This window comes from Uloborus diversus, chromosome 2 (genome assembly GCF_026930045.1).
Source record: "Uloborus diversus isolate 005 chromosome 2, Udiv.v.3.1, whole genome shotgun sequence".
Classification (NCBI taxonomy): domain Eukaryota; kingdom Metazoa; phylum Arthropoda; class Arachnida; order Araneae; family Uloboridae; genus Uloborus; species Uloborus diversus.
The window spans coordinates 79467626-79480667 of record NC_072732.1 but is presented as its reverse complement, the minus strand read 5'-3'; the positions used below and the strand labels follow the sequence as shown (position 1 = coordinate 79480667).

At 31.6% G+C, this 13042-nt stretch overlaps 1 protein-coding gene across 2 annotated transcripts in view; it reads right to left on the bottom strand.

Moving 5' to 3' along the window:
• The window catches only part of LOC129217122 (probable ATP-dependent RNA helicase DDX46), a 59149-nt gene extending 57369 nt beyond the window's left edge, over window positions 1-1780 (bottom strand). For both annotated transcript variants that reach the window (XM_054851375.1, XM_054851376.1), the window contains exon 1: window positions 1592-1780. In XM_054851375.1, the coding sequence (XP_054707350.1) occupies window positions 1592-1605 (14 nt within the window). In that variant the 5' untranslated portion in view covers window positions 1606-1780. The remainder of the gene's footprint in view (window positions 1-1591) is intronic.
• Between the last annotated feature and the right edge of the window lie 11262 nt (window positions 1781-13042).

Sequence of the window (13042 nt, the reverse complement as noted above, 5' to 3'; positions counted from 1 at the left end):
ACGAACAATTGATTGCAAAATACTTTAAAATGAAAATAAAAAAAGTAAGATTATTTGAAGTTTATGTAAGTGTGTTAATAAATCAAATGAGTGTTAAAATAAATTGTAATGGCATGTAATAGCATTTATTAAACAAGCACATCAGCTGTAAATTTTAAGATTTTTATCTGTGATATGGAGGTTTATTGTCCATGATAAGTTGTGCATTTATAAAATTAAAAAGTAGAAATAACAAGTTTTTAAAGGTTGGAGTTTCAAAACATTAAAAATCATATTAAAAAAAAAAAAAAAAAAAAAAAAACTACTTGATATTAATGAAAGAAATGTTGGCATGAAATGAAACCTGTTCTTGCAATACAAATACAAATATGATGATCAGCAACAGGCTCTGACTAGGCTGTTCCCCTAGTCAATTTATTAGTCCCCAATGAAGATTAATGGCCCTTTTAAAGCTATCTACCTTCTTGCCTATTATAGCCTCTTCCGGTACACTGCTCTGAGTACCTACAACCCTACTAAAATAGTAATTTTTCTTCATTTGTATAACATTAACATATCCATTAAATATGCTTAGTACTTAAATATTTTACTATGAGGAGACATCGATAAAAATTCGAAAAAATATAACAATTATAAAATATTTTTAGTTTATAAATCTTTGTTTTGTATGTATGTCTCCAAGCATTAAATTTGACTTTCCCATTGAGTTTATTTTCTACTGAGTTGTATATAATAGTCTTATCAAGCCCAATAGCTTATGGGGCATTCCAAGGTATTTTTGACATTTATGTAGAGTCCGTAACGTGACCTTTTTTGCCATAACTTTTTAGTTTACTGTTTGATTAGCATATTATTTTATTTTGATCTTTTCCTACTAACACACCAGCTCAAATTAAAATAATTTGCAAATCAAACGGTAAATTAAAAAGTTATGGCAAAAAAAGGTCACGTTACGGACTCTACATAATTTTAAAAATACCTTGGAATGCCCCTTATTCATTGTTAAAATTATTACTTTTAAGTAAATTATGATAAAAAATTAAGCTGCATCAATGTGTAATTAATTTTTTTTTAGATTTATGAAATTCTAAAGCTAATGATTCTACTTAATTTAAATGATTAATTCACAATATAAAATATATCAAAATAATATACTAATATTATTACACCATAACAATAAATTTATGTATGTATAATCAGTTTATTTTTCATTTCGTCCATTTCTTCCGGCGTCCCGGACGTTTTACAGGAACCTTTTGGCTAGGAAATAGCAGCTTGTTATCTGTTTACCCAAAACAACAAAAAATAAAATAACCTGCACACACCCAACATGGATAGAAATTGGCGATTACACTTGCAACATGAACAAAAATGATTACTATTGTTTGTCATATAACTTTCGAGAAAAAAAACAGCAAAAATAATGAAAATGGAATCGAATTTAAAATTTATTTACTGGACTTTTTAACTTAAAATCTTGAGAAGGCGATAAATTAGCTTTTTCATCAAGAACACGCTGCAAAATATTATATTTTATTATGCAGTATCACATTATTTTGAAGAAATGAAATTTCGCGCGTGAAGAACTTACCGTTCTCTAGGCATTGTGTCGGTATGTGAAAGAAAAAATCAAATTATTACATTGAGTAATTATGAAAATGAGGCACGGAAAAGTGGATTGTTTTTATTCAGACGAAATTTATTCATTCTAGCTCCAAATAAATTGAAATAACATTGCAATGCAAAGCAGCAAACTCAAAAACATTGAGTCAGAGTCACTTCACTTCTTTCTGCCGGCTTCGATTGTGTTGAAGGAAATTTAAACATACGGAGTAAAGGAAACGTTGTCTTGTAACCATTTTTTTTTCTGACGGGGGGAGAGTTCAATAGCATACAAACATTTTCTAAATACATATCTTTCGATTTTTTTAGCGATGACGTAATGAGGATTCCCGGAATCACGTGACTGCTTCCAACAAACCGTTGCTATGCACGTTGCTAAGGGAGAAACTAGAGTCCCTATATGAAAACGTAGTTTTCATATTCGGAACTCCAGCGCTCGAATACGCTACCTTGCGGTGATTTACAAAACTGCCGATGAAAGTAAAACATTGCCACGTTGCGTTCCACGTGTGTCTGTTGACGTAAACACAGGCAGTTTGTTCTGAGTATTTATTAACGCAATCGATGAGTCTTAGTTTGCTTTCAGCTACAGAAATTAATTCGTCCCTTTGTAGTATTTTCGAGCTTCTCAAAATAATGTTAGTTTTCCTTATTTCCTTCTAAAATATGAGTTGATTGAAAATGGTGAAAGCGAAAACTGGATTAACAAACTTGGATAACGTTATACAAGGTAAAAATTTTTATTCGCAACTCCAACGAACTATAGGGGGCACTGCAGTCAGTCTAATGGCGGAATTAAAAACTAAAACAAACGCATGTGGTAACGAAGAAAATGCTAAAAGTGTGGTGATTTTTGTTGTTATGTATGATTTTTTCGCTTTATTCATTTGAAAAGATTTTTCAAAGTCTTTTGGTTATTCTGACCCATATAGAAAGAGATTAGAAACCAAAAAGTATTACGAAAGTAAACAATTAATGCAGAACACACAGTAAGTTGTTCTGAAGCAGCCATTTTCACGATGTTGAATTCGGAATTCATAAATTTTTGGTTCGCTTCGAACGGCATTTTCATTTTGTACCGTTTTTTCTATACATTAGTACATATTAAGTTCAGTTTCGTGACATTTCCGGCATTTGTTGACATTTTTGTCACATAGTGCACATACGTGGCAGACTGTCAAGAGTAACGTTTAACACTAGATAATTTATTTCTATGACTATATGATTGGATATCTAAAGAAATCATGCATTTAATTCATTCGTCATGGAAATGATTTACCTGATATGCGAAATCTTGTCAAGATACATTATTCTTTCACACAATTTTAAAACCATAACCCTATAAACAGATTTTTGGCGAACTTTTATTTTTTATTGTTCAAATTCTTAACGTTCTTTCTGGATTTTTCAATCTGTTCTGCGATAAATATTTTCAAGAAAATTTATTTGCATACTTTCTATTTCAGTAGGATACTGTAGTAACAAAGGTTATTTAAATCATTTATGTGGAATTAGGTTAAGGAAAAGTGTCCAGTCAATGTTGTTAAGTTCGTTTTTTTTTTTTCATCGAATTGAAAAACTGATATTTATTCAAATTCACTCAGAACAAAATAAATAAAATGTGTACTCACAGTTTATATATGGTGGTAGTTTTCTTTTCAGTTGATTGACCATTATTTCTTTTTACTTATCGAATTCTGTAATCTTACTATCATTTTATTCCACTCATGATAAAAATTAAAAATGGTTTAACTAAAAACGCGAAATCTCGCCAAGGCTACTTTGCTCGCAAAATTCCAAAACTATAACCCTAAACAAATTTGGCGAAACCTTTCAGCTCAGAATAAAAGGAATAAAGTAAATTCTTTCTCGGTTAAACATTTTTCATTTTGTTCTACGATAATAAATTCAAGAAAATATTTTGCATACTGTCCATTCCAACTAAATGCTGCTGTAAAATATGATTCGTTAAATTAATTTAAGATTAAAAAAAACTCATATTCTTACAAATTCATGCAAAACAATAAAAATTTTTACCTGGTATAACGTTATCCAATTTTGTTAATCCAGAGTTTTCTTGTTTACGCTTCCACCATTTAATACTTTTTTGAAAGAAATAAGGAAAACTAACATTATTTTGAGAAGCTCGAGAATACTACTAAGGGACGAATTAATTTCTGTTGTTGAAGGCGTTCTTAGACATGTTGAATGCGTTACTCAGAACAAACTGGCCGCGTTTACGTCAACACAGATACACGTGGAGCGCAACGTGGCAATGTTTTAGTTGCATTCGCAGTTTTATAAATCACCGCAAGGTAGCGTATTCGAGCGCTGGAGTTCCGAATTGTTTTGTATGAATTTGTAAGAATATGAGTTTTTTTTTTTTATCTTAAATTAATTTAACTAACCATCTTTTACAGCAGCATTTAGTTGGAATGGACGGTATGCAAAATATTTTCTTGAATATATTATCGTAGAACAAAATGAAAAATGTTTCTCCGAGAAAGAATTTACTTTATTCCTTTTATTCTCAGCTGAAAGGTTTCGCCAAATTTGTTTAGGGTTATAGTTTTAGTATTGTGCGAGCAAAGTAGCCTTGGCGAGATTTCGCGTTTTTAGTTAAACCATTTTTAGTTTTTATCATGAGTGGAATAAAATGGTAGTAAGATTACAGAATTCGATAAGTAAAAAGAAATAATGGTCAATCAACTGAAAAGAAAACTACCACCATATATCCGTAAGAATTCCGTAGATGATTTGCATAACTTGACATAATTAAATCGTAACTCAGAAATTATAAAAATCGAAACAGAAAAATTTTAAATTAACCGATTCGGGAATTCGAGAGAAATAACTCAGCAAGAAATGCAAAACAATAAGCGCTAGCCAAGCAAGGCAAAGAAGTATCATCTTCTTTCGATAATAATTTGTAATGTCATATTGAATTTTCTAGCATTAATTGTTGTTCTTGTGAGGCCACAATTATTATTTAGTTTTATCAAGAATTGATAAATATCGAATTCAACATCGTGGAAATAGCTGCTTAGAACTACGAACTACGTAGTTTGCATTAATCTTTGACGTTTAGTAATGCTTCTTGAATTCTCATTTCTTTCTACGTGGGCCAGAATATCCACAAGACTTTGAAAATTAATTTAAAAAGAATAAAGCGAAAAAATCATACATACGAACAAAAATCACACTTTTAGCATTTTCTTCGTTACCACATGCTTTTGTTTTAGTTTTTAAGTCGGCCATTAGACAGTGACTGCAGTGTCCCTATAGTTCGTTGGAGTTGCGAATAGGAGAAGCATGGCAGATTTGCAAAAATTGCGCTTTTCAATTTTTAAAATGCTTCGATTGCTTCGAAATTATTTTAAAACCATGTACATGATACGCTGGCTTGCTTTATGTTGGAAAGAATTTGAGTCTTCTTGTTTGTATCATATGTTTTAAAATGTAGCCAATGTCATGTGTCAATGTCATAAAGCAGTAGCGGATGTTAGGGGGAGGCAGGGGGCCCGTGCCCCCCAAAAGGGATGAATTAATTTAACTATTTTATTTATTATTTTTTAATTGACTTCTCTTTTGCATTTTTTAATATGTGCAGTTAATTAAAAAGAACACAAAACACACACAGACACAGCATATTTTGAATAAAAGCATTTTTGTTTACTAAAAAGAAGTAGTACTGGAGTCAAGAGGCCTAGAGTGGCAGAATACATTTAACTAACTCACTGGTTTCGAATTCAAGGGAACGTATTGTTGCGATTCATTCAATAATTCTTCTTTGATGGAATCAATAGTAACATTTTTTAAAAAAATGTGTAGGCGCACCTAAAAGAGTCATTTTGATCCAGGAACCTATTTGAGAAATAATAGATTTCTTTTTCAGCTTATTCAATATGCAAAATGAAAGAAATCATATGATAGTTTCTTGAAAAAACCATGATTATTAATGAAAATGGCATGCAATATCAATATGTTATCTCAACTGTATCATATATGACTTTAAAAACGAATCAGCAACTGCTTTGAAACTCATATAGTTTCTGAGTTCTTCAATAAAACTTATAAGTTATGAAGTTATGATTTTCTTAATCAAATAGTATTTTATAGTTAAAATATAAATTAATTATTTATAAAAAGTCAAATGAGGTATGGGTTTATGTAATAACTTTGCCCTCGTGTTGTAAAAATTGTGACAATCCAGTAAGCAAAATATCTCGCCTCAGCATTGCATAAAGGTTGACATGCAAGAAAATTCATCTTGCATTAATGCTGCCTCAATATTGTTATGTTACTCCATTTATGCTGTCAGCAGGCTGCCACAATATTGACTGAAAAGGTGTATGCAGCATAATATCAGGAAAATATCAAGGTAGGCTGCTTTTGTAGTCTTGCATACGTATTGATATGACAGGATATTATCAAGATGTTGTCATGACAGCATGAAATCAAGGTCTAGGCAAGATGATCTTGCTATTGTAATATTGCATACGTATTGATATGACAGGAAAATGTCAGGATACATTGACATGACAGTATGAAATCAGCACGTTTGCAAGGTGTTTTATCCATTTATTTATTTGTATTATTTTTCACTTTAAACTCGAATATTAATTTGCATTCTTTAATTATTTCTGTTATTCTTCTAGATAGTTTTCTAGCCTAAGAATATTTTCTTATAGCTGACACCTGATCGGAAATTCATATAAAGGTTTTAATAGTACTCGCAATTTAATTTAAAAAATGAAGGTTTCTTCGTTTTGCGTAATACTTGACTCTTTTTTTAAATTCATGCTTCTAATTGTATTGTAAAGACATAAATGTCTAGTTAGGAATTATTGCGGAAGTTTTTATAGCACATTTAAGAGTAAAAATAGCAAAACAATAAATAAATAAATACAATAAAGTACATTTTCAAATGGATGTCAGCATTGAAAATATCCCATGGACAAAACATATGAATTTATCTTAAAGAATAACATAAATAACCATTGAATAAAATTAATCTTACTCGTGAGATTGAAGTGATAATAAGAAACTCTGGGCTTCATGTCCTTTGTCTTAAAGTCTAGGGACGGAAAAAGTTATTTTCGGCCATTTCTAACATTGATCGCACATCGTCTGCGATATGACTTTAGTACTATATTAATAAACAAATACAGTTATCAGTCACTCATAAGTTATTCCTAAAACAATACTATTCCACACTAATAACTAAGCAATCAACTTAACGAAGCCTAAAGAATGCAACGCCACGTGCAGCTCCTCTGAACCGACTGAATCAAAGGTCGAAGCAGGAAGATGCGCCAGCAATGCGAGGGACGCTGAGTAGAAAGAACTGTGCGCATGCGCAAGTATCAACGAAGGTCCACCTGTTCTATTGTGTACTAATTACCTTGACGGCGACAGCATGAAATCAATATCATTTTGACGGCGTCAACATGTATGCAATGTTGTCATTGTAAGGTAATATCAATATTGATACTTCAAGATGAATGCAATGTTGCATACGTGTTGTTATTGTAATATTGCTTTTTAATCTTTATGCAAGCTTTATGCAGTATGAAACACGTTGACGCCGTCAGTATAATATCAAGATCTGTCAAGGTTGATGCCAGAAATTTTGCTAGTAGGGAATGTTCCTAATTAAAACCCCACTCATTGCATAGCATCTCAGTGACATTACATTGGGTTTAGTATTTTATTGGCTTGAAACGTTAAAGATGTTTTCCGTCCACCTTGAAGGTATATTAGTGCAACATAATAATCATGTACTTAGAAGTAGATTCATTGACCTAAAGGAATCCTATAAGAAAAAAATATTATTATTATTTTAAATTAAAGTTATGAAAACTATGTTATGAAACATCGAATGTGGGGGGAGAGAGGGATATTCAATTTCCCGGGCCCCCTCCAAAAGGTTTTTCTGTATCTGCCCCTGATATTTAGCAATGGTTTCCTAACAAGTGCATTGCTATTATTTAGAGATATCGGTCTTCATAAAACTCTTATATTTTCTAAAGGTTTCGAAGATGGAAACTGCGCAATAATGATATAAACATGTCTCTCCGTACTATCGTAATGTGCTCCACTTCTTTTTTATCATTCAGTTAGTCTACATGACGAACAAGGTAACGATGATTTAGCACTACATGATTGCTCCCTTAAGTCACCGCGCCCCACAGTGGTTCAAAACGACGAAAAAGCGGAAAAAATTCAATAACTTTGAATATTCTCAATAATGCTTTGGAAAATTGTTAAAATTGTTGCATGATAATATTTATCTTCATGCTTGCTGATCGTATACACTGCGAAACCCCGATTTTACGTCCCTCGAATCTACCTTTTTCCCCATATTTTACGTTTTTTATCATCAGGTCCCAGTTTTTCCGCACACTAATAATATTAATTTAACCCGGATGGCAAGTTTTATTTATGAATTTCCCGCATTTTACGTTTTTCCTTGGTAGTTAAAAAAAAGAGAAAAAATGTTTTAAAACTAAGAAGAGTGTTTCCCTCTGTGCGTTTTTAAACATAATCCTATCTATTGAAAGTTAATCCATGAAAACAGAAACGCTTCTGCTCCATCCGTAGCTGACCTTATGGACTTTTCGGCCGCCAATGAAGATGAACAAGAAGAAGAGGAAACACAACTCGTCTCTTCTTTCAATACTGCATTTAAGATCATAATAATAGTGAAAGACTATTTTCTTTATCATAAAGACCAGGAAAAAACTTTGCAAAGTGTTCCAATCCTGGAAGATACTGTATTTACTTTGGATTCAATAACTCATTATTACTGACTATTTTCAACGTAAAACGTCCGAATTCATTACTTAATGTGTTAGAATAATCTAAACTGGTGTGTACAATAATGTTCTTTTCGTAAAATACCGCATTTTTACATTTTATAAGCGTCATCGTAGCAACCTTTATTACTATTTTTGTTTCCTTATATGATTTTTGTTTTTTATACATTTCCCGTATTTTACGTTTTCCCATATTTTATGTTTTTGGATTTGAATCGCCGTTTTTCCATATTTTATGTATTTTATGTTTGATTCAGGCCTCTGAGAAACGTGAAATCGGGGTCTCTGTAGTTCAAATTCATTTCTGTTTTTAGTGAAAAATATAAATTAAATCAGTCGTATGCCACACGCAAGGTTTATTTATTGCAATTGATACCCTCGAACAATATTTTCTGACAATGTAGACAAATTGAGAACAGCTTTATACTAGAATGATTTCCAAAAGGAAATCAGAAATTTCAAACGTTCAATGATTTTCTAATTTCATTGTTTTATGAACAATGTTATGAAAATAACGGTTATTTAACTTTTTATGTAGAATTCTGTATGAGTTTTAAAAATTTCTTTCTCATATGTACCTTCTTTAAAGCCAAACGTGTCCGAAAATAGTTATTTTCAGGTTACCACTGCATTGCATGTAGAATGATGCTCCTTATTAAGTCATAACAACGTAAATCTGTTTTTAAAAAATCCTCTATATTTATTGATGTATGTTTCAAAAGCCCCAACTTTCGGAAACAGTAAACAAACGTTTTTAGGCCTTCCTGCAAAGTAGTGAAACTGTGATATACGTTAGTCTGGAGCATTTCAAATTTGATGACCATTTTCTTTGATTTAAAAAAAAACAATTTATCCCCGTCATACCGTTACGAGTTATTTTCTAACTTACTATATTGGTATTAGTAAATAGCGAAGATCAAACAAAAACATCTGCCACGACTGCAGTCGCAGGTGGTCGCAGCTAAAATGTTGTTGTTTATTTACAGGAAGGATTAAACTATTGATATATGCAAATTTTAGCCCACCGGAAGCCGTCGATAAAAGTATATTCCATAATACTTTTCATTATATTTTAAAGAAAATAATAATTTTTTATTTCAGGTAGTTTTCAATTTTGATGAATTTTTAATTTTTAATTACGATGTAATATGCATCGTATAAGTGTAAAAAACCAATCAGAAATGACTTTTACTAAATTTTAGTCCTTCTTACTGAACGAATGAATTAAAACTGAAGTATAAGGCGTACGTCCGAAAAAAGTAAAAACATTATTGTTCAACAAATCTCGGCTTATTTTTGTAAAAACGAATTTTTTTTTTCAAAAAACTCATATGGAGTAAGTAACTACAACTCAAGGGCTAAATAATTATGGCAATATTTGACCCCCCTACCCCCATGCAAGGGTACGTAAGATTTTTCAAACCCCTCCCCCCTTTTCTTACAACTCCCAGTGTCCCAGTTTGACGTAAATCAAAGATTTTTATTTTTCAATGGAAGTTATATTATTTTATTGCAGTGAACTACAAATTACCATAATATATTATTACGTAAATATCTACTAGTCTTTGAAATACCATTTATTAGTAGTTATAGAAGTAAGTTTTTAAATAATCTTAAAAACATAAATCAGTAAACGTTTCACTTATATTCAGGAAGATATAAGCATTTCTTTCAAAAGTATCAATTTTATTCGCATGTTTTTGATTCATAACATGCAGAGATTTCGTCCTGGCTAACCAAACTTTCAGAAAACTTGAAGCATACAATCGTTCAATAGTTCAGTGAGATTCCAGATAAAAACAGGTTATTTGTGAAAGATCCCTTACGATTCGTGTTGAATAATTGAAGTTCGTCTTATTTGGTCGACGAAATCTTTTAAGTTTTTATGATATTGAAGTGGAATTTGTTTATAAGTTGCATATATGTTGCCCAAGAGGTTTGAAAGTTATTCCCTTCTGCCAGGTTTATTTATTTATTTATTTATTTTTTTAAATGGAAGTTCTAAAAATGCATTTTGGGCTCTATAATGTTAGGAGAAGGGGGTTCGGGCACTTCACTGAACTATTTTGTAACTTGAAAACGCAATTTTCGGAGATATGTTGAGGCGCTAGGGAAGTGGATGGGATCCACTGAAAAATTTTCGAAATCAAAAGTAAAAAAAAAAAATTCATTTTCACGACATGTTTGGCGATGACAGGAGATAGGGGAAGCTAGAGAGTTCAGGAGAAGGTATCTCCCCGGATTTTTTTGCAATTGAAGCTTTGAAAACCCAATTCTAAAGCAATCTTTAAGGATGGTAAGGGAAGGGGTGGTAGACTCCAAAGCTCTGAAAGCACAAATCCTAATAACACATTTTAAAGCTCTCTTTTGCTATGTTAGAAAAGGTTAATTTTAGTCATGTTGTTAGACTCTTTGGTCTCAAATCAATGGAGGATCATGTAAGTTTGTCACACTCAGAAGTTGAAGTTGCCCTCTGGGACAAGAGGCTCTGGACCCGATACTCTGAGCAACAACGAGAAAATTTAAGAGGGCACGAGATAAAAGGAAAACTTCGTAGAATAGTATAAGTTGATAATTTTACTTTATTTTTTTTACTTATTAGGATTTTTTTAGGAACAAAAATAACTATGTGCAGAAAGAAGGCTTTAAACCTTTTTGTCCTTTTTCTTTTAGGGGGTCTAATGAGCTGTCAAGGGCGGTTTTCGCCTCCAAAAGCCCCCCCCCCTTAATTCCGTCCATGTTTCAATGTTATGATGGAGCTTCTTCATCAGTGCAAAAAAGCTCAACACACGACAAAAAAGTCGGGAGAAAACTGTGAATGCCTTTTTTTTTTTTTTTTCATGTCACTGATGAAGAGGCTCCATTATAACCTTGAAATAGCTATATGCTGTGTTTTTGTTGATAATTTTTGTTTCAATTACTCTGATTTTTCACTTCAATCATATTTTAGCAAAGCTTATTTGATCTTTTCCATTTAATCTTACATATTACTGATCTTTTGCTCATAATACCAACAAGTCTACATGATATGACACCATATACCCTCAAATATAGGACTGACTGTGAATTTCGAAAGCAATTTTTAAGTTTTGAAAATTCGACTTTGAATTCAAAACATTTCGAAAAACATTTCTTTTTTTTTTTGTGTTGAACAAAATGGTCTGAAAGCAGAGTTAAAATCTGCCATTTGAAATGATTAGAGAAATAAACGTAAGACTCTATCCTTGAGAGGAAAATATTTAATATGCTAGCTGCAGATTCAACATTTTTTTTATAGCTATTGTTTTCAGAATGTATTTTAAACATCATTTAATCTCTTAACAACACTGAAACTTCAACGGCGTTAGAATAAAGGGCAAAAGATTTTATTCATTAAAAATAATGAGTTCAGAAACAAATCAGATTCCTTTTGAGAAAAACGATTCAAAATTAACTTGAATCTCAAATTCTGCAGCATTTATTTCAGCAAAAGAGTTTCAACAACATGCTCTCGAGACGTGTAATGTACCTAATTAAATCGAATGAAACACTAAAGAAGTAAAAATGCCGAATTTCGTTAAATAATTTCACTTAACTGACAAATCAATTTCTTCTGATCAGAAAATAAAATCTAGATTAGAGTTCATTTCAAAGCAGGGGCGGCATTTCAGCATTTCATTTGGGGGGTCGAGTTTCTTGGATAAGGATTACCTCAGTATAGAACAAAACACATAATGGCTAACAGCAAGTAATCATGATATGAATTTAGAATTAAAATAAATTAGTATTCAAAAACAATTTAAGTTTTTATGACAAAATTTGTAATTTATTTTATATGTTATCATACAAAATATCTTGATACTACAGTTTTCATCTTTTAATGAAGTTTTGATGCTTGATCTTTAAAATACGGAAGAACCAGAAATCTTGTTACTAATCCAGCAATGCCCAATGTCATGCTCTTTTTTTCAGTAAGTTTTTTTTTTTTTTTTTTTTTTTTTGTCCCCATTGCGCTTCGAAAGTAATTCTCTAACTTCCTGAGACACGAAAATGATTTTCTATACTAACTGAACTGATTGGAATAGTTGAAAAATAATTGAAGTAACAAAGTTACGTATGAAAACACACCTTTCGATCTTGCTCTTCAATATCACTCTGGTAACTTTAAAAATTGTTATGGTGTTCATTTTTCATCATTGAATAGTCAAGTCTAGTCTCTAAACAATTCTTCTTTCCTCATGCTATAAATTTTACTAATAATTGAAACATTTTATTTTTTGTTTTCAATATCCAATCCAGATAATATAGTGCCAACCATACAGGAAGGTATTTATCATCAAATCTTGTGCTATTTTCATTAGAAACTGTATCTATTATTTTATACAATATGTTAAAATCAATACATAAATTACACCGCCAGCTCAGTCATTCCATCCGAGGACTGCAGTTCCGTGCTTATTAGCACTCATCAGCCCGAAATAGAAAGTGACTAAACTGGAGGTGGAAGACCTCTTTAGGGAGCCAAGATAGCCAAACTGGTAGCTAATATGGAATTAGCACAGATCAGAGGAGTGACCGAAACAATGGTTCGGTTCAACTCGAAGATTGAAGGCAAGGTATGG